Below are 22796 nucleotides of genomic sequence, written 5' to 3' on the forward strand. Positions count from 1 at the left end.
CTGGGACTACAGGAGGACCTGGCCATGGCACAGGAGGTATGTTGGTGGGGGTCGGTTTTGGACTCGGACTACAGGAAGTATGTTGGTGGTGAGGTGTCAGTGTGGTCGAAAGCTTGTAGTCCTTGTCCTGGAAAACTTGTTCTGAAAGACTTGGCCATGTTTTTTCACAGGCTCTTATTGTGTAAATTGTGTTGTGCCTAATCACATTTTTCAGGATATTTTTCTGTTTTATTTTGCCCTGATAACTGCAATGTGATTATTCTGATATCACTATATGGATGACATATGGATGAAGACAGTATGGATTGTTTCATGGATTGATGATGACATGGATGGATGAAGACAGTATGGATTGTTTCATGGATGGATGATTACATGGATGGATGGTGACAGTATGGATGGTTTCATGGATGGATGATGACATGGATGGATGGTGACAGTATGGATGGTTTCATGGATGGATGATGACATGGATGGATGAAGACAGTATGGATGATGTCATGGATGGATGAAGACAGTATGGATGATGTCATGGATGGATGAAGACAGTATGGATGATGTCATGGATGGATGAAGACAGTATGAATAATGACATGGATGGATGAAGACAGTATGGATGAATAATGACATGGATGGATGAAGACAGTATGGATGAATAATGACATGGATGGATGAAGACAGTATGGATGATGTCATGGATGGATGAAGACAGTATGGATGATGTCATGGATGGATGAAGACAGTATGGATGATGTCATGGATGGATGAAGACAGTATGAATAATGACATGGATGGATGAAGACAGTATGGATGAATAATGACATGGATGGATGAAGACAGTATGGATGAATAATGACATGGATGGATGAAGACAGTATGGATGAATAATGACATGGATGGATGAAGACAGTATGGATGAATAATGACATGGATGGATGAAGACAGTATGGATGAATAATGACATGGATGGATGAAGACAGTGGATGAATAATGACATGGATGGATGAAGACAGTATGGATGATGTCATGGATGGATAAAGACAGTATGGATGATTACATGGATGGTGACAGTATGGATGGTTTCATGGATGGATGAAGACAGTATGGATGATGTCATTGATGGATGATGTCATGGATGAAAGATGACATGGATGGATGATGACAGTATGGACCAGGTTGTCTGCTCATGGTTCCGCTCATCTGAAACATTGTTTATTTGCCTAAGGAACGTCTGATCATGGGTTTGGATCATCCTAGCTCAACTCTTGGTTCTTGTTGTGTAATTTGGTTCATCATCCAAAACTGAGTGAGATTTCAACAATGAACCAATAGAAGCACACCTTGTTTACCAATGTTTGTGGGTTTCACAAAGGAGGTAAACCTGTGCCACTTCAGGCATTCCTTCCATGTTAGGGGACATATGAAATGATAGAAGCATTTTAGAAGTGGTGTTATACTCCTCTCATCTCTCCCCAGGAGGTGGACCGTCTGCAGGTGGAGTGTGCCAGGTCATGTGAGAACATCGAGGACGTTCACCGACACAACACACGCTTGCAGAAGGAGCTGGGCAATCTTGACGATCTCCGCAGAAAGGTAGGGAAATGTCTTTAGTGATGTCAGAAACATTTCAGTTGATCTTAGGCAAAGAAAACACCCACTTTATTGTTAATAGATACCACAATAACCCTGTGGGGATCCCATGTTAGAATAGGTCCCGAGGAACCTATGCTGGTTGTAAGAGGTGACCAATTTGATTGGTTGGTCAGACTCGACGACTTGAATTTGCATTGTCATGTTCCCTGAACACAATACTTTGTTCACATAAATCCCTGGATTGTCTTATTCAGATGCGATATGGCGGTAACGTTTCCGAGAGTCGTGTAAAACAACAAACAAACATATACCACAAAATGCTCTCTTTGTGAAGTGTCACTTCGAAACCTAACTTGTACTTGTGACTATGTGATGGAGATAATGTTGCAGCTGACCGAGTACGAGCAGACGCCGGATGCGAGTGAGGAGAGGCAGCACCATCTCGGCAAGATCAACTGGCTGGAGCAAGTCAACAAGGTACTGTCTACTATGGTAACCTGAGGCATGGGAGGACCATGGTGTTACATTAGCATGGTAGGAGCGTGGATGTCGCCAAGGCGCTCTCAAAATTAGAAATAGGGGGCTCTTATTAGAATTTTATTTTGGTGAAAAAACAGAGTTGAAAGATAAATTTTGTGGTTTATGCTGACAGCCTGAAGTGTTTATGTACAACAGGTATATTTTTCCAGGATTTATTAGCCCATAACTAAACGTGCATATAACACACGAGTGTGTATTATACGTGAATAAATAAGTCTTGGGTACATTGATCAATCGGAAGGGGTGCTAATTGGGATTGTTCACCAGCCAATATATTAGCAAATGTCGCTGTGGGCACTTATTAGAGCGGGGCGCTTAATACGGTATGTTTCTATTTGGCACATAGTGAAACCTACTCACTGTGTCCCCAGTAATGTTAATATTACAGAGCTACCACTGAGATCATAGACGGTAATGTTTATATATAGTCAGACCTGTTGTCTCAAACAAGATGTATAAAAGTCCAGCTTGTGTCAAACTCACAGTCTGGTACCGGCAACTCTGACTATATTTATCACTATTTTATTCCAGAATATGCACAATGTGGCACAATTCAGATGGTAGTAAGTCAAGTTGGATATGAGTTGAAACCCAGATGAATAGAACTATTTGAGACAACAGAGTTTGACTGTATATGAGTTAATGACGACCTGGCTTTGTTTTGCAGTTCTTTTTGGACAGAATAGGTCCCAGTACTCTCTGCTTGTTTCAATGGCTGTCTCAGTCTACAAGCCATCATGTCACTGGGACACTAAAAGCATTTTGCGGAAAATGTTAATTTATACAACACTGTATTTCAGGATCTGAAGGACAAAGTCGATGAACTCACGGCGGAACTAGAGAATCTCAAGCAGCAGCTGGCGTCATGTAAACGCAAACTGCGGGGCAGCTCCAGCTCGCAGACCAAGATACCCATCCGAGAGGGCAGCCAGCTCTCAGACTACACCAGGAGGAAGTCCTCTCTGGCATCCATGTCATCCACAGGTAGGACTCGCATCCCACACTACCAGAGCAGAATTCAACTCTTTTGGGCCAGACTAATTTGATAACATGGAATTGTTTTGCAGATTTTTATAACAAAAATACCTCATGGCAGGAGTGGAAAAAAAAATAATTTAAAACATTTCTTACTTTTCTTGTGTGTTGTTACACACTCAACTTTTGGGGATTTTTTTCTTTTGGAGGAAACAGATGCTGTTCTTTTGCTTCAGGTCAACTCTTTGCTTGAGCAAGTGCGAGAGATGAAACTCAGTCAAAATGTTAATCTAACTGTAAATTATTGTTGACATAAAAGATTCGGGACCCATTTATATCAAAAATTATAAATTTTGTTTTGGAAAATGGCTAAAATGTGTCAGGTGGGTCTTTACAACAGATAACCACTGACTGTCTGGATCAGCTTCAGCAAGCAGTGAAAATGTTACAGAAATCATCCTGCAAGAGCACTTAACCGTAGGGAATGAATGACATGCAATACTACTTGTTCTGTCAATTCTCAGAAGTGTATCAGTTGTCCAGTGCTGATTCAGTATTAAACCCGTGAAGATAAAGGCAACACTGCTTGTCATAAGAGGCGACTAACGGAATCAAGTGGTCAGGCTGGCTGACTTGGTTGATGCATGTCATCGTATCCCATTTGCGTGGATAGATGCTCATGATGTCAATCACTTGATTGTCTAGTAAAGACTCAATTATTTACAGACCACTTTCAAATAGCTGGAATGTGGCTGAGTGTGGCGTTAAAAAACAACAACGAACAAACGGATTCAATATTTAGGTATATTTGTTGACATCATCAAGCCCAAGGACCTCTATATATTGAACTGCGGTGCATCACTGCTAGTGCATTGCAGGCTGCATACTTGAAATGGTGCTGAATGTTTCATTAAACCTTTATTTGCTTTCTCTGTTTCTGAGTGAGTGAGTTTGGTTTTACGCAGCTTTTAGCAATATACCAGCAATATCACGGCAGGGGACACCAGAAATGGGCTTCACACATTGTACCCATGTCAGGAATCGAACCCGGGTCTTCGGCGTGATGAGCAAACGCTTTTACCGCTAGGCTACCCGACCGCCCTCTCTGTTTCAGAAGCAGAGGTGGATGACCTGGACAATTCAAAGACAATAGTAAAGACATCAAAACTAGCTCGAAGAAAACGGCCTGGAAGGTCATCATTAGAAGATGATAGTAAGTTTGGTGATATGTTGACACATACAGCTGAGAAGCCCTTAGTAAGATCTGCTAAGTCGAAGCTCTCCGAGTGTGCGCTCGTGAGACTTACCGAGTGGGGACGTAGCGAAGCAGTTGAGTGTGTGAATGCCATATGGTGACCAGAACAAGTTATACATTTATAATAAATATTGAGACATGAAACCTGTCAACAATGCACAGTAAAACAACCAGTTTATCACGGATTTGTATTTAAAACTAATGGTATTCCAGGCTAAGTTGAATCTACTCACAATACGTATTTGAGACAAGGTGGCATTAAACCCCACTCACTTGAGATGTTAGCCTGCTGTGTGTGTTTCAGGTGGCAGTGAGCACAGCCTGTCCAACTCCCAGAAGCTGGACCTGCTGGAGAAGGACCACCAGCACATCGAACATTCCTTCAGGTTGGAGGTAGCCCAGCTGGAGGACAGCCACCAGGCAGAGAAGGAAAGAATCATGGCCAATTTTGAGAAAGAAAAGGTCAGTTTTCAGTCAATCATAGTCAAGAAATCAATCTTAAATTATCTTGTTAAGAATAATTTTTCTGTTGATGTAAAGAGAGGAAAAATGTTCACAGAGAGAGTTATTCCAAGGAAATGCTTGAGAGTAAGTCTTGTGTGGCAATACCAGGAGGAACTATAGATCAGAATAGGTTTACTTACCAAGTGATATTAAATCTGGTGTGGCTGAACTACAATGATATGGCCATCCATAGTGGCTGTTCAGGTTTGATTGCCATCATGAAAGACAACTCAGAGCTGTGCCCTGCCTGATTTATAACTGTGCCCTTGTAGTGTAGATCTACCTCGGCTATAGTTCCATCTTTGCCAACCTTTGTGGACATCTGTGCTACTGCTGATTCTATTCCATGTCCTTAAACCCACCACACTTTCCAGGAGAAGTTGAGGGTGGAGTTTGAGCGGAGCCAGCAGGACCGGCTAGCGGAGCAGCAGAAGGAGCTTCAGAACGTCTTCATCCTGGAGAAGCAGGATCTGCTCCAGAAGTATGAGTCCAAGAAGAACCTGCTCAACCAGGAACATGACAGGGAGAAGGAGGAACTGCTCAACAGGTGGGTGAACATAGATGTCCAGATGTAGTTGTTGCTTTGGCTGAAATGATGCTGAATTGACAATTGATTAAGGGACATACTGAATATGTCAATATGTAAGGAATAAACATAAAGTTCCTGTAAAATGGCAGACATGTTGAAATATGATTTAAACTTACACTGCAAACACGAAAACGTCGTTTTTTTCCGTATATGGTCATTGGATGGAAAAACGACGTTATTTGGACGCTTTCAAACCATCGTTTTTTTTCCATCCAAATAACATCGTTATTTGACATCGGAATTTACTGGGAGAGAACGATATCATCAAGCTCCTCCCTTTCTTGATTGGCATTGTCAATCAAGCAACAGCGTCTACCGGTATTCCTACTTCTCAGATTTCATTGGTCAGTTCTCGCGTGTTAGATTACAGGCCCGAGTTTGACGCTGTACTCGAAGTGCTTAGCCGAAGAACTGAAATCAATCGTTCTGCGCATGCGGATTGCTTAATGCCTTGTCCAAATTTTCCGTTCTGTGCATGCGCGATTTCGCGTATTGTTTCCACTATATGTCACCACTATTTGACAGTGATTCATAAACACAGTCTCGTGATGAGTTCGGAATCGTACAATGTCGCTTTAATTTATGGCACGTACTTGATCGGCGCATATTTCCCATTAACAAATACAATGATAACGGTAATAATTTTAGTCAAAATAATTAGGAAAGCGCAAGGCTCAGGAACGTCTGAGTATAGGAAAAGGATTTATACTTTCGAAAGTTATATACTCGTCAAATACGCAAAAGAATATCAACCGGCTTTTAAAACTTATTTTTGTAGATGGTGATCTTGGTGTTTATTGCCAGAGCGTATATGCATATACATTTTCCAGATATTGCATATTTTAATGTTTATTAATAGTTTTAAGGTTCATCCACTTTCTCATTTGTACATGACACTTAAACAGTGTTCTGTTACTGTAAACAGATTAGTTTCAAATTCCAAACTGGTGATATCTATTCAGACTAATGCTTAGTCTCTAGAACTGTATAGTTTTGAAAGAAACAAGTAACTCCATTTAAATTGAAGAGGAGCCCCAGTTATATGGGAGATTCCGAGATGAACCTACTCTATGGATATCTAAGCTGCCACCCAAACCGACCCAAACGGGACCCGAAAGCTTATTGTATGCTATATAGTCACATGGAAGTGCACTAGTAGAATTATACATTGTATATTCAGACGATTGTGTTCTTTCATCTACTTATAAATGTTGCCTATACACTAATCTGGACGTACTAGTCATTGTTCTATTTATGTCATCGTATTATATATATATATATATATTTATATCAGATATACTTTAACGCATGTTACCATTCTAAAGTGATACTCTCATATAACCTTATATTGTTCATAGTATCAAAGTTTATTCAACAACATCAAGAACAGCAATTTAAACTACTGAAACACCCAAACACAAGGCTGTTGTCAAGCGCTGGTGCAGATGTGATGCATCGTAAAAATCTGTATCGTGATGTCTTCAGAAATACAATTTCTTGCAACATTTATATTACGAGATAGTAAGGCTAACACTCACCGGTAGAACGTAGACAATATCACTAATACAGATATCACGTATTTGAATGTTAATACTAAAGACAACACTCATTATTTTTGCAGTGACGATATAACACTTATACACGTTTATTGGTGACTTTCATCAGTTTTGCTATTAATTTTAATAACTTTGTTTTCACATATACAAGTAGCAATACCCGACTAGCCTGTCATACATACTTATGGGGCAGTTTTCAATCTTGTACTGACTTACACTGGTGTTCCGGAGGGGAGGTTATTAGGTTGGGTGTTATACCACGTTTTTCTAGTAATCCTATTATTACTTCATTTTTATCTAACCACACCCTGTTCTCTGGATCACGGCTCCGTGACTATCCATAACAATTAAGATGAACATTCAGATCAAGTACATGAATGAGTTTGTTTTGACGCCACAATCAATCAAAGACCAATGCTGTGCGGTTTGATTACACACATTCTACCAGGTCGAACATCGTGGATCTTTTTCTACCTAAAGAGAATCATAGTTCATATGCTAATCCATCTATTGCCTACGAAAACCGTCCAGCTCAAGATGACCTTACTTGTTGTTAAATCCATTCAAATGCGCTGAAATGTGCGTGTCAAGGACAGCTGATGTCTGATGCTGAAGAACCGTGTTCACAGCTGACCGACTTGGTATTTTTCTGCACTGACAGAAACTGGATATACTGACACACAGCTGTTATAGATATTTAACTAACCCCTGATCAAATAGATGCCCTTCGTTAATCTCTGTGTGGAGTACCGTATATACCTGTGATAACGATACCGGTGGCGATGCTGATGCTGATGGTGGTGGTGATGATAATGATGGTGACAGCGATGATGATGGTGATGATGGTGATGGTGATGATGATGATGATGATGATGATGGTGGTGGTGGTGATGGTGATGATGTGCTATCCTTGCATTTTACAGTGGTGATAAATATTTTAACTTTAACTTTTTAACTTTAACATTTGAAAAATGAAAACACATTAGGTTGATCATATGATCAAGGCCGCTGGCGTTGCCTAGTGGTAAAAGCGTTTGCTCCGCGTGCCGGTCGTTCATTCATCCACAGGGCTGTGTACAAGAATGGTGGCACTTTCTTAAAGCGGTTGTCAAGTAGGAGTTTATGTCATGGGAAGTTCACCTCAACCGATTCCAGCAGTCCTGCTTTTATCTGATCTATTGACCTAAGTTTGTGGCTCTGTGACAACACGTACAAAAGAAAGTCTTTGTTCAGGAGATGCAATGGGCTATTCATGGCATATCACAGGCTTTTACGGATTGTGAACCGGCCTCGTGATATCTAATCTGCTGTCCTGGCATAGATATTAACATATCTTCGAGATCTGTCTGAATGAATGGCGTGACAACATTCTAGAAGTACCTTAACGGTTATGTGAAATATTAGAATGATTCCACCACAGAAGCCAAATCTTAAAGTTGTTTGATTCTTTGATAGCATTTTCAATATATGTTGTTCACGAAAGGTTCCTGAATACATTAATCGAGATTACGCTATCCGCATGGATGACCTATTCCTCCATAGATATATCTAGATCGGTGAGGCTAAGCCGGTGACCCGTACCCAGATCCGGACATACCAGTGAAACAGGCACTCACTCACTCACTCACTCACTCACTCTGTATCAATCTATCAATCAATCAAAATGGAAATCGAGTGACGGATGCTTGACTCATTGTAAGTCTTTGTACGCCATTGTATCGTTGCTAGTGGTACCAGTTACCGGTTTGGGATAGACGAAGCATTGACGAAGCAAAGAGTTTAATCAGAAGTCTCCTTGAGGGAGACTGGTATCACACCTGTGATCCCTGGCGATAAGAAATATGACATTGCGTACCAGGCCAGCAGTTAGACGTATCAACGTATAATCGTAAATTCTCCTCGGCGTAATATATATCTTGCAGGTGTACGTAAACAGGATGTGTTTGGTAACTTGAGCAGGAAGCACAAGTGCACGAAGGGATGGTATTTCAGATGACAAATGAAAGAAGACAGAAAGATTGTGACCCAAATTTAGTGACTGGTGGCCGTGTCGCACACACAAATTTTTATTAAATGTATCCTCGAGAGTCAGGAAGAAACTAGAAATAACTGCCTTTGTTCTGTAAATCTCACCAAGTTTCAGCTTTCGCCTCTTACTGTGTGGAATGAGGTTTCAAATTTGTAAAATGATCTCTGTTATCTGTCTGTACCATCAACTTAACTGCCCTCACCCCCTGCAGTTTTCCCGTCCCATATTGCCAAGCAGGTGACCCACAAGGAGGAATACGGCCCTCCCTCAGTCCAGACTCATGAGTTATACTGTGCCTACCACAGTATGTTGTGAATACGTAGCCTTGCTGTGGCCAAACATTTTGTAACAATTTGGCAAACTTTGATATGTAAACAGCACATATAATTCAGTTTTATTTCATCTTAACATATCAGTTGAATCCCACTTGACCTTTGAAGATCCGGTTAAGAATAGATTTACAGCAACCCATGCTTGCCGTTATAGGCGACTATGCTTGTCGTAAGAGGCGACTAAAGGGATCGGGTGGTCAGGCTCGCTGACTTGGTTGATGCATGTCATCGTATCTCAATTGTGTGGATCGGTGGTCGTGATATCAATCACTGGATTGTCTGGTCCAGACTCGATTATTTACAGACAACCATCATATAACTGGAATATTGCTACGTGCGGCGTTACACAAAGAACATCAAAAACGGAAAAACGGATCCAACTTATTTTGTGGATACCATGACAATAAATCAAACCAATAGATCGTTTGAGCTAGCTTAATATAAAAAAATAGTTGAAAGTCATATTTCCCTCTGTTGGTCCCACGTGAAATGTTCTTCATGAATACTGTAAATCATGAAATTAACGCAATAATAAGTCAGCACATTAATACGAGTATAGAAGAACCCTGGCCTCAAATGCATCATGACATTTATGAGAGTAGCCTTGCAAAAATCACTGTAGTCATAAAAACGATTTTTACATATATAAATACATGCAGAGGAAATGCTTAGCGTTTATCTTTTAAGGAAGAATGTGGGACTTGCTTAATACATATGTATGTGGACATATATGTATGTACATTTGGATGAATATAGATATACCTCCTTATAGATAGTGATCGTAGATGATTGTAGAACGTGCACGAAGAATATGGAATAATTATGTGAGTAATCGGGTAAATACCACGTTTAGCAATATTCAGCCATATTGTGATATTGGTTTCCAACATACAAGACGGACCATGAAATTATGACTAGAATTTGGACCTGGCTTTCTGGTGTGATGTAACACCCCATAATCTCCGGTAGAAAAAGAACTTAAAGAACGAATAAAGATCATGAGATGTTACTGATGTATACGTCTTGACATATATTTGCGTAGTATTAGTACGTTAATTCATCAGCATATATGTATTTTGCATAAAAGGATATTGTAGGATCGACGCTGACATGCGCATACCACCTATTCACCAGTGCTGTAATATTTAATTCATTTCTTTGACACATATCGACACGAGAAACTATATCTAAATTTAAAAGGAGCCCAAGTGGGATGGATATTTAAGCCTGAACCTGTTGAACATTTAGGCTTGGTTCCTTTTTGGCTATAGAATTGCCGTAAGGCCTGGACGGAAGGGAACACCTGTTTGCACCCATCAGATACCAATCACAACTTCTCTCTCCAAACGAAAACAAAATACGAAAAATGTCGGAAGTGTATCCTTCCAATTTTCTATTTAGATACACGTTTTAACTTTAAAGTAATTATATGGATCTCATTTATTATTGGTATCTGTTATGCTGGTACCGTTTTGTCGCCATTGTGTAGCTTTTGTGGATTTATTATGAATATCAAATACATGTCTTGAAATATGGACTTGTAAAAGAGTTCATCAAAGAACCATATGCAGCCATTTAATTGGCGTGTATGAATATATTATCCATTTACTTATACACACTTATTATGGACATATACAGAATTTCATTGTACCTTATTATTAAAAACATTACCCGTGAAGATCCGGGTTAGAATAGGCCTTCAACAACCCATGCTTGTTCGAAGGCGACTAACATGATCGGGTGGTTAGGCTCGCTGACTTGGTTGATGCATGTCATCGTATCCCAATTGCGTAGATCGGTGCTCTTGGTGATGATTACTGGATTGTCTGGTCCAGACTGGATTATTTACGAACCACCGTCATATAGCTGGTATATTGCTGAGTGCGGCGTTAAACAACAAACAAACAAAATCTATTATTAATTAATTCATAATTTAATTATTGTGTTGCTTTCTTCCCTGTCATTCAATGTACATGTTCAACTCCCTAAACTTTTAATATTTCATTTTTCACAAATGGATACGTTAATGAGTTGCCTAGATCCCTCGTTACCTACTCAAACGAACAGATTAAAATAATTTGTTTTACTATCATATTTCTGTTTATCTAATTCATAATACGAAATTGATATTTCATTTATCACAGTATAGATCATATTCGTTTATATCACTATCTGATGCTAAGGTTTTATTGCAGAAATTATAATTAATTCAAAATGTAGAAAGATACACAATTTGCCATTATTTGACTTTTAAACTGTACAAAGTATAATATAATGATCAGAAAGCCTGTAACGGGTAGTGTTTAAGAAAGAAATATTTGTCGATAAGTCCCATTTTTCAGATATGCTCTTCAGTAGTATTATTGTATATCTCCAAAGAGAGGTTTACATTGTAGTTATCATTATTTGTGGATAATTCAAAAAGCAACTTAGAAAATATATATGCTACCATGACGAAAGAATACAGAGTATACATAACTCGCAATTATCCAAAAGAGATTTCAAATCACAATAATATATCTGATATAAAGAGAGGTGGTAATGATTTAATCTCTACATTGTGCCCTTGTTCGTGAGCCCTTGTTCTATTCAGCAAACAGCCCCAAACCGAAACTCCACAACAAATCCGATTACACTGATTCAGGCTGTCCCAGTTCTCCATGCGATACTGACGCCCGTTCATCTCCCAGACCATAGAGAATAAATTTAAAAGGAATCCAGTTCAAGTCTAGAACAATTTGGCAAGCCTAGATTGCCTCAATTCTATCCATGAAAGTAAGCATTAATAAAAAAATATTGATCTTGTCTGCTTCAGATTATATTTTGTAGAGACATATTTTTATCTAGGAAAATTGTACCGACACCGGTGCTGTCCCTATTGAAGCTATTTATAAGAATTTTGAATTGTCGTCCATTGTCCGATGTCAATACATCGATGACAAGTGAGGATATCATAAAGTAATCGTTGATGCCGCGCTACACTATAATAAATATTATAATCAAGTTGACTGGTGTGTACATTACTACAGTGAACATGTACATGATCATGCCCTAATAATCAAGTGCCATAATGTCAAATACTAATATATTATTGTGTGATGAATTTAAATGGATCAGTGGTAACATGTGATATTAATATTCCATCAATTTCTCTCCTGGTTGGTCCATCCATGTCTACAAAATGAACATAATACAATTAAAATGGAGCCTAGACCAATTCTTAATTTCAGGCTAGGGCTGTGGAAATCTAGACTTTCCCAATCGTTACAGATTTGAGTTGGTCTCATTTTTTACATTATTCTCTTGGGTCAACGCCACAGCTCATACCATACACTAACAAGACCAGATTGCCCCCCGCCGGAGCTCCTGGATATTGGTTATATCATCTAACATGGCCAAGAACCTAATCAGCGAGGGGTCCTTTATCATTCCTATGTGACTGCTTATAAAAATCTGATATCTCTTCCCAAAGACCTGGTTAATAATATATTTTCTGCTGATTATTCGAAACAGAATGAGTGAGTTGGTACTAAATTTGTTTACTGTTCTATTTTAAATGACTGCAGCGCTCTATTATGAAAACAAATTGTTTTAACGCCGCTCTCAGCAGTATTCCATTGATATATGACGGTGGTCTGTTGTATATGAAATAAATGCAAATTGAATCTTGAATCTTGAAAGTTGTAACATTTCCGCTAATAAGTATCACATGCAGTATACAGTATATCAACTGCAATATACTGTATACAACATTCAGTATACAGTGTGTCGCGAGCTCTGCGCTGGGCTGGAGCACACATTTCCTACCCCTCTCCCTTCGGCAAACACCTCATGAGGGTTGCAACGAGGTCACAGGTCAGGCGTGCACTCGTCGGTTGTCTAATGCGGTCAAGAGTAAGATCTTCCGGAAGACCACTGCACTAGAGGTATGTGGATTGTTGATGAGGTACTACATGTTTGGAACTAGGAGTCGAACACTAAGCACTTTTAGAGAAGAGCTCACTATAAAACGTTATGGACTCGCAGACGGACTTGTGTTTTCATGTCAAGACTTACATGTATCAGGTTGAACTTCTACGACAGATGTAATTTGGTTACCGCTTCCTAACTGTAGCATTAACTAAACTTTACGCCTTTTATACACATTTGTGATGGCAATGCGACAACGAGACATATTTTGACCTTGAAAATGTCGCGTTACGGCATCGTCGCCCTTTTGTAAAATAAAGAAAAGGATTATTCAAAGAGCGACAATGCAAACACGCGACAATGCGACAAATGGCCAATTGTTGCGCTTTTGTTAATTTTGACACGTTTTGCTTGTTTTTGTAAGGGCATCAATGCGATAATGTCCCTTCCGTGATCCGTGCAAATAAAACTGAGTTATGAAATAGAAGTCTGACATGCCAATTAAAAGATAAAGTGTTGCAGCTTCTGATTTCATAGATCTTCAAGAAGGATTATCAATAATGGGATGGGTGATGAGTTCAACTGCATGCCGAGTCTATACGCTGTGATTAACAATAATGCTCCGAGTCAATACATTTTGTCAAAATGTATGACATGTATTACGTGAATGAACATATTGTTTATACTCGTCCATGTTTTTGACGTACAACATAATTTACATGCTCGGTAAAAGTGAGGACGGGCATCACTGTGTGTTTCCGTGCTTTGTTCAGGTGAACAATTGACTTGTCCTTGCATGTGTTTGTGACGGGTGCATGCAACCAAGCTTCTGTATGAATTCGTACCAGGGAATTCCAAGGGTTTTCCCCAGGAATGTGGAAGTAGTCAGTGTTTACGCCATTTCAAGAAAACAGTCACGTGAAGAACGTCATGTGACCGACCTCTCGTCCTAGTCGTATATCTTGTAAACTTCACATTAAAAAATTAGTTATTATTATAACCAAATGAAACACAACCCATTATTCGATAGGGGTAACTGTTCATAGCCGAGGGATATGTTACCACAATAAACTTGGTAACATTGTTTGGTTTGACTTCTTGGCGCGTGCCTGAATTCCATTAACATGTTACATATCCTAAAACTGGCTTATCAGCAAATCTCGCTGCACTGCGCGCGACAGATACTGGAGCAAGGCATGCCAGAAATTCGAAACCTAAAGCTTTCAAAAGGAAGCCTTGCGAATCATGTGCGTCGGGGGACACGTGCCAGCTGATTGGCCATTAACAGGTGTACAAGGCGGAGCAAAAAGCATCGTTTTTCCGTCCATTTTACCCTTAAAAAAAAACTCGACCCTTTTCTGCACACTTTCTAGACGCTCACCAATTAATCAATTTTAATGAATTTTTAGTCGTTTTTCCGTCCAGTGACCATATACGGAAAAAAAACGACGTTTTCGTGTTTGCAGTGTTAATAATAGGTTTTCGAAACTTTTGATAAGCTCAACCATAATCTATGTTAATTGTTAGGTTGAAGGAAGAATATGAAAAGGACCTTGAGTTACGTGTTGGTAAAATCAAAGAGAATTTCACCAAAGAGATATCGAGATTGGAAGAAAATCGTGGCATAGATCGCACTGGTATTCGCGACCTTGAGAAGATGTGTACTGACCTTGAAAGGCGACTGAAGACCGAGCGGGAGGAGGCCGAGGCTCTGAGGGAGAAGGACTATGAGAAGCATGAGGAGGAGAAGGAGCTACTGAGGCAGGCTCAGGCTCGGGACAGGGAAAAGCTGACCCACCGGTGAGTCTTAATGTGCTACCTCAAGGGCCTGATTTCAGACAGATTGTGAGAGAAGGTGTGATGCAATATGAAAAATTTGTGGTTTTTGTAACATTAACCAGTAATGTTGAAATGGTTGGGTTGTGCTTTCCTGGGTCAAAGGTGTCTGATCATTGTTTCTTTTTTCAGTTTTGACTTTTTCTTGAGAAGCACTTGATGGGTATAGTTGTAATGTTTTGTAGATGTTTCTATACACATGGTGGTTGAAGTTTCTTTGTGGTAAAACAAATTGGAATTGTTATATTTCTAAAATGTTTGGGAACAGTCAAAAAAAAATTTTTCGGAGAAGCCTAGTTCCCAGAGAACTGAATTTTTGCATGAAGTATGTCCGCCAAAAGCAGCTTTGCGGACTTCTTTCTGTTACTTTTTATAAAAGCAACAATGTCTGTGTGCTTGAAGAATTATGACTATATCTTTTAGTGTTCTGTTGGCCGTAGTTGTCTCCCTTGAACCACCAACATAGTCAGCTTAGAACTTTATTATAGCCATTTATTTGGTTCAGATCTCTCTGAACACCTACATCACTGGCATTGTTGGCAACTCCATCAAATGACATGAGTACATGTTATTTTGAAGTTGCACTGTTTCAGCTTGCAAGCAGAGCACCAGCAGAGACTTCAGCAGGAATTGGGGAGGTCCCGAGATGATCATTCGAAGGAGAATTCAACCCTGCTGAGTACATCGGCAGAGGATGTCCATGGACTTGAACAGAAAGTTGCTGACCTTGACCTCAAGTTGAAGTTGCAGCAGGAAGAGATTGAGTCGGATTGTGATCGTCAGAGGGATGAGCTGGAGCAGAAGCACCAGCTGCAGATGAAGGAACTGGAGACGAGGCTCAAGCTGGAGCTGTTGGACTATGAGAATATGTTGGAACAGGTTGGTGGAAATAGGACAAAAAGCATCTTAGTGTCTTAGCATGGCCAGACCAGGATCTTGTGCAAACAATGATGCTATAGTGCTGATGCAATGGTGAAGTGCTTGTTGAAAATGATACCACCCTTGTCTTTCTGTCTTAATATGTAAATGATATGAGGATTAGATTTGTGAGGTTCCTTCATTTATTGTTATTTCCAGTGTGTCATTCTTGAAGAGATTAGTCTGATATGAAAGAAGGACAGTGTGAAAAATCCACTGGCAAGCAGGGCCAGATCGTGCTGGAAAGCACTGGCCCCTAAATACTCAATAGACACGCAACAAATTGATATTTGATATGTGCTGTTCAGCATCAGCTAGATTTGACTGTAAGATGGCATATGAAAACTCTACTATGAAAATCTGTACCAGTATTAATGTTTATGACTTGTATATTGTGACTAACATACCTTGAATATAGTATGAAAATTCTAATAGGTTTTTCATCCTTGGTCATCCTTCCATTGCTCACCATCCGGTCCACCCAGTCACCTATTTCTTCCTTCCCTCCCTCCCACACATCATTCATTCATTCATTCATTCATTCATTCATTCATTCATTCATTCATTCATTCATTCATTCATTCATTCATTCATTCATTCATTCAGGGAGTGAGTGGTTTGCAAGGCAAATTAAAGGAGGACTTTGATGCGCTGGTTGAGCAGGGGCAGAAGGAAGCCACAACAGCAGAAAGGGCTGCCATGTATGAGGAGCTGAGTAAACATCGGAGTGAGTTGGAGGCAGAATGGAGATTCAAGATGGAACACATGGAACAGAGAGAGGGTGAGTATGAAAGTGAGAAAAGACGAGTACTTGAGGAACTGGAACAGAAGAGACGAGCACTGGAGGAGGACAGTGAAGCACTTGAAAAAAGGAAGGCCGATTTTGATCTCGAGAGTCATAATATCCTTGATGAGTTAGATCGTCAAGAAACTCTCTGTGAGCAAGCTTCAGACGAGATGAAGAAAAGGAGGCAGGACTTTGAGGATGTTAAACAGAAGCTTGAAGTTGATCTTGAGACGAAGCGACAAGATCTGGAGAGAAGGCTGCAGGATGTAGGAAAGAAACAGGAAGAGTTGGAGGAAGAAAAAGAAAGGCTTGAGGAGGAGGTCCATCAGAGAGGGCAGGAGCTGCAGGCAGAACGTGATCTTCTTGAGGAGAGGAAAGTTGAATTTGAACAAATAAAGGCTCAATATGAAGATAATCTCAATCAGGAACAGGACAGTCTGAATTTAAATGTGCAAAAGAGGTTGGTTGCTTTAGAAGCAGAAGAAGCCCTTCTCAATGAAAGGAAGGGGGAGTTTGAGTCAGGGCGGGAGAAACAAATGGAAAAGATGCAAGTGAAAGAAAGGGAAATTGAGGCATCAATGCTTCAGTTACAACAACAGAAGGTAGAGTTGGAATCTGAGAAAGAGCAAACTCTGAATAATCTGAATAAGGAGAGAAGCCTGCTGAAAGAGGAGCAGGATAACCTGTTAGTAAGGCAAAGAGACATTGAAAAGGAATATTCCTCTTCCCTCAAGGAGGTACAAGAACAAAGACAGAAGTTAAGTGATGAGAAGGATGATCTTCTCCAGAGACAGAGAGACTTTGAACAGGAACATGCATGTGTCCTGAAGGAGTTCCAGACTCAGAGGGAAGCCCTTAAGGCAGACCAGGAGAAACTGGACGAAAGAAGACAAGTGTTGGACAGTGATAAGGCTTCACTGCTGGAGGACCTTCAAACCCAAAAGGATGAGGTGCGGGTTGAGAAGGAGAAACTGCTGCAGAGGCAGAGAGAGATGGAGACGGAACACTCTGCCCTTGTGAACCAGCTCAAGATGCAGGAGGGAGACGTTCAGAGAGATAAGATGTCAGTGGAGACCCTCAGTGCTCAGCATCAGGCCAGGGAGCAGCAGCTTAAGCAGGACTTCGATCGACAAAAGGACAAATTGTGTAAGTAATGTGTTTGTGTGTTGACTGATTGAGGTGATAAAATATTAAACATTTTCACAAAATATTCATTCTTAAAGCATACTTTGACATAGAGCTTAGGTATTGCAAGTTGACGTAATTGTCCAGTTCACTCATGTTATATACCTTCTGTCCATGGCCTAGGTACAATGTCTGGAGCCCATTTCTAATGTCCCCTGCCATGATATTGCGGAAATATTGCTAAAAGTTGTGTTAAATCATACTCACTCACTCAGTCCAAATGGATATTGTTCCTAAGCATACATGGAGGTTTGAGACGTTTTCTAGTTCGTCTATGTTGGAATCATGAACTGTTGTTGATGTTTCTCAAGGCTCATCATATGAGGAAGAAAAGACTGCTCTGATAGAGAAGTACCAAGATGAGATCCTTGACATGCAGAAGCAGATGACTGTGATCAGGCAGAAGCTGGAGGTGGAGAAGAGCCAGCTGGAGCAGCTGCATCAGCAGGACCAGCTAGAGAGAGAGCAGGACTTGAGGGAGGAGCTGCAGGTACACACAACAGTAGGTGTAGACAGACACAAGAGGCATATATACAGGTCAGCCTGGACAGGCCCGTACATGCGTAGACAGACTCAACAGAAGTCGGCCTAGACAGGCCCATATAGGTGCAGACAGACACAAGAGGCATATACTATCCCTTATAGGTGTTAACAGACACAAGAGGCATATTAAGGCTCTAATAGGTTCAGACAGACACAAGAGGCATATACAGGCGCTGACAGACAGAAGAGGCATATACAGGCCCTTATAGGTGCTAACAGACACAAGAGGCATATACAGGCGCAAACAGACACAAGAGGCATATACAGGCCCTTATAGGTGCTAACAGACACAAGAGGCATATACAGGCCCTTACAGGCGCTGACAGACACAAGAGGCATATACAGGCCCTTATAGGTGCAAATAGACACAAGAGGCATATACAGGCTCTTATAGGTGCTAACAGACACAAGAGGCATATACAAGCCCTTATAGGCGCTGACAGACACAAGAGGCATATACAGGCCCTTATAGGCGCTGACAGACACAAGAGGCATATACAGGCTCTTATAGGCGCAGACAGACACAAGCGGCATATACAGGCTCTTATAGGCGCTGACAGACACAAGAGGCATATACAGGCCCTTATAGGCGCTGACAGACACAAAAGGCATATACAGGCCCTTATAGGTGCTAACAGACACAAGAGGCATATACAGGCCCTTATAGGCGCTGACAGACACAAGAGGCATATACAGGCCCTTATAGGTGCTAACAGACACAAGAGGCATATACAGGCCCTTATAGGCGCTGACAGACACAAGAGGCATATACAGGCCCTTATAGGCGCTGACAGACACAACAGGCCTATACAGGTCCAGACGAGAACAGATATGGTTAGACGAACATGTACATATGTATGCACAATCAGGCACAGATGGGCATTGATGGACATTGATCGACGGACACAGACAGTGCAGGCATGTTAACTGCCTTTCTTTCCGCAATGTCTCAGTGTCAGAACAACCTAACTCTAGTTTACATACCTCTTTACATTGCTGGAATATAGCTAAAAGCGACGTAAAACCAAAACTCACTCACTCACTCTTACCCATTTTCAGACTGACTTTGTCCGCCAGATCGAGGAACTACAGGACACATTTGGTGATGAACGCAAAGTCCTGGATCAGAAGAGCCAGATGCTGGAAGGGGAGATAACTGGGCTGCAGGTGGAACTGAAGGCGGAGCAGGACCGAGGGAAGCAAGTTGAGGAACGACTCCAGTCCACAGTCAGCTGTCTGCAGGACCAGCTGAAACAGGTAGGCTCTCATGCTCATTGGACTAAAGTAGTTGCTTTTTATGAATTGCAACCAATGATAGTGTACTGTTTAAGTACCTATGCATGTCTCAACATGACAAATTTAGTCAAGAATTGGAGGTTGAAACAGAAGATCCTATTACACAATTTTGTGATAGTATAGCTGTCTTACTGTGACATTATGCATGGTCAACATGTATTGTCTGCTTCAGACCAGATGTAAAGGTTTTGTAGCCTTTCAGGGCAAAGAAATGGTTCACCATTTGTGCTCAGTGATGCCTGGTTATTTATGAGTATGCCGAGTATGTGCATCTAAATCTGGATGGAGCAGGAATTCCGAGAAGAGAGGATGTTACCATAACATGGAAGAAGGTTCCAGTTCAGGATGAAATAATCTGAAAGTTGGTGAATAATCACTTTCCAAAAGGGTTAGAACAGATAAATAAATAAGACCATAGAACATGATGGGTAAATAAAGGCTGTATAGGTTTGAACATGATTTTGTGGAAGGATGTGGATGGGGACCACTTGCTATACAGTTTCATCACTGCTGTAGGTTGAAGACATGAGAGACAGCCTCCAGGCCAGACTGACCGATGTGGAGCAGGAGAAGGCAGAAACACAGGGCAGCCTGGAGAGAAGGATCGACGAGCTTCTGTCTGACCGGGAGATGGCTGTGACGGCTGTGAGGGCAGAGGTGGTGGAGACGGTGAAGCAGACACACTCCAGAGAGAAGGTCAGAAATAGGATTGGTTCCTGTGTGAACACAGGTCAGAATTGATCCCCATTACCCAATGATTATTGTCAGACTTGACAACAATGGGGATTGTGTGATCCCTCTTATGATCTGTGCTCATGCTATCAACCACTGGTTTGCTTGGTATAGACTTTAGTGTTTACAGCCTTCAGTCAATACAGCAGGAATATGTATTGCAGTGAAACAATGTTCATCAATTCATTATAGACCCTTGAAGATCCGGAGTAGAATAGATCTTCAGCAACCCATGCTTGTCGTAAAAGGCGACTAAAGTGATCGGGTGGTCAGGCTCGCTGACTTGGTTGATGCATGTTATCGATCCCAATTGTGTGGATCGATGCTCATGATATTAATCACTGGATTGTCTGGTCCAAACTCGATTATTTACAGACCACCGTCATATTGCTGAGTGTGGCGTTAAACAACAAACCAACCAACCAAATCATTATCTTTATATTGTAAAATGCAGCCCATACCTGTTGTTAAGTGTGGAAGGTACTGGGACAGGTGGCCACTCTGGAAGAATGCGTACTTGCCCCTGGTCTGTCTTTTTCAGGCTTGATAGACCTTTAAGACCATTGTGATATTGCCAAGAGATTACTTACTATAGGTTTGTAAGGGGTTCACTCACCTGCCCTTCATTGCAGGAGAAGGTGCAAGAAGAGATGACACAGATGACGTCCAAGATGGACTCTCTGCAGGACCAGCTGACCAGGCTCCAGCAAGAGAGGAGTCAGCTTCTGGAGTACAAGGTATGTGGCAAAGCAAGGAATGCAACATCCTCTACAAGATGACATTGTAATTAGTTTCTAATGGGTCTTTTTTGAGACTGGTGCTGGAAATAATTGTTTGCGTACTGGTATCAGTATCAGTTGTTTTGGCCATAAATGTCAATGGTTAAATTTCAAGATGAAATTGTTAGTTTGAATCATCACTGGTATTTTTAACAATATTTTCTACTTCCTAATAACTAACTAGTAAATAGTGTTGTGGAGATTCTGAACAGAACATGGTCATGGAACCTGTATGCATGTTGTGCCATAGCTGTGAACACAAGCAGCACTGGAAGCTCAAAGTTATGCTGTTCACAATAATGAGTTGCATCCCTTTGCACAACCAGGATCCACTGATCATGGATTTTCATCCTAGATTATGAACCCTGGACCTTTCTACTGTTTGGCGCCTTACCGCTTACGTTGATGGTCTGTTTCACAAGCGGCTTAGTCAATTAGCATTTAGTGATGAAATATAGTTATTAGTGTGCTTTACCCAACTCTCTCAGTGAAAATAGAACTAAACAAAAATCCAGAGCCGACTTGTACAAAGTGTTCTTGGTGCTGTGACTATTTCATTACCTTTGCCTTAACACACCTCGACTTTCCAAAGGTCACTGAGATCACTTTGTACAAGTGGCCTCATTCTGATGTTGACCAACTGCCTCCCATGAGGAATATGAGCGTGTCTGTTAGGGCTGGGACAGGCAACTCGGGTACTCAGGTACTGGGGTTGGTACTGAGAAGAACCCGGGTACCCACAGGACTACCCGGACCCATCCTTAGTCATGTGATATATTGTTTAATGACAATGATCACTGAGATCACTTTGTACATGTGGCCTCTTATTCTGATGTTGACCAACTCTCTCCCATGAGGAATATCAGCGTGTCTATTAGGGCTGGGACAGGCAACTCGGGTACTCGGGTACTCGGGTTAGGTGGGTACTGAGAAGAACCCGGGTACCCATAGGACTACCCGGACCCGTGCTTAGTCATGTGATATATTGTTAAATGACAAAAATTATCTAGAACTATATGGTTACGCTACAAGTCATTAATGTTTGCATTTATTTCTGACTATGCATCCATTCCTTCTGACTTTTATATGTTTGAATAAAGATAAAACTTCAGTCAACTTCAGTGTATGCATGACCAGATTGTTTTATACATGTATCTAAATACATTTTGTCCAGGGCCAGTCAAACTATTCCCAACTGAACTTTTTGTACCTATCTCTTAAGACGTACAGTGGGTACCCGGGTAGGGTCGGGTAATAAGGAGGTGGGTACACGGGTAGTAAATTTGGACTCGTCCCAGCCCTGGTGTCTATACTTCGTGGGTTTAGAAAACAATGCTTGGAACTTCAGCCTGACCATGTCTGCTCCAGGCCAGATCCTAACTCTTACTCAGAGATTGTCTGTCGTTCCTCGTCTCTGTGGGGCGGTCGGGTAGCCTAG

The 22796-nt window shown here is 41.0% G+C and overlaps 1 protein-coding gene across 4 annotated transcripts in view; it reads left to right on the forward strand.

Annotated features, from left to right (window-relative positions):
- Positions 1-22796, forward strand: part of LOC139442512 (ninein-like protein) — an 85745-nt gene that overhangs the window by 52663 nt on the left and 10286 nt on the right. For 3 of the 4 annotated variants that reach the window (XM_071223325.1, XM_071223326.1, XM_071223328.1), the window contains 13 exons: positions 1477-1593; positions 1984-2070; positions 2934-3117; positions 4223-4321; positions 4668-4825; positions 5242-5414; positions 14810-15082; positions 15712-15997; positions 16643-17969; positions 18320-18510; positions 19611-19808; positions 20364-20543; positions 21212-21316. In XM_071223325.1, coding sequence (XP_071079426.1) covers positions 1477-1593; positions 1984-2070; positions 2934-3117; positions 4223-4321; positions 4668-4825; positions 5242-5414; positions 14810-15082; positions 15712-15997; positions 16643-17969; positions 18320-18510; positions 19611-19808; positions 20364-20543; positions 21212-21316 — 3378 coding nt within the window. The remainder of the gene's footprint in view (positions 1-1476; positions 1594-1983; positions 2071-2933; positions 3118-4222; positions 4322-4667; positions 4826-5241; positions 5415-14809; positions 15083-15711; positions 15998-16642; positions 17970-18319; positions 18511-19610; positions 19809-20363; positions 20544-21211; positions 21317-22796) is intronic. The other variant, XM_071223327.1, reaches the window with a different exon arrangement.

Source organism: Haliotis cracherodii, unplaced genomic scaffold (assembly GCF_022045235.1).
Source record: "Haliotis cracherodii isolate W230 unplaced genomic scaffold, xgHalCrac1.p SCAF_5, whole genome shotgun sequence".
Classification (NCBI taxonomy): domain Eukaryota; kingdom Metazoa; phylum Mollusca; class Gastropoda; order Lepetellida; family Haliotidae; genus Haliotis; species Haliotis cracherodii.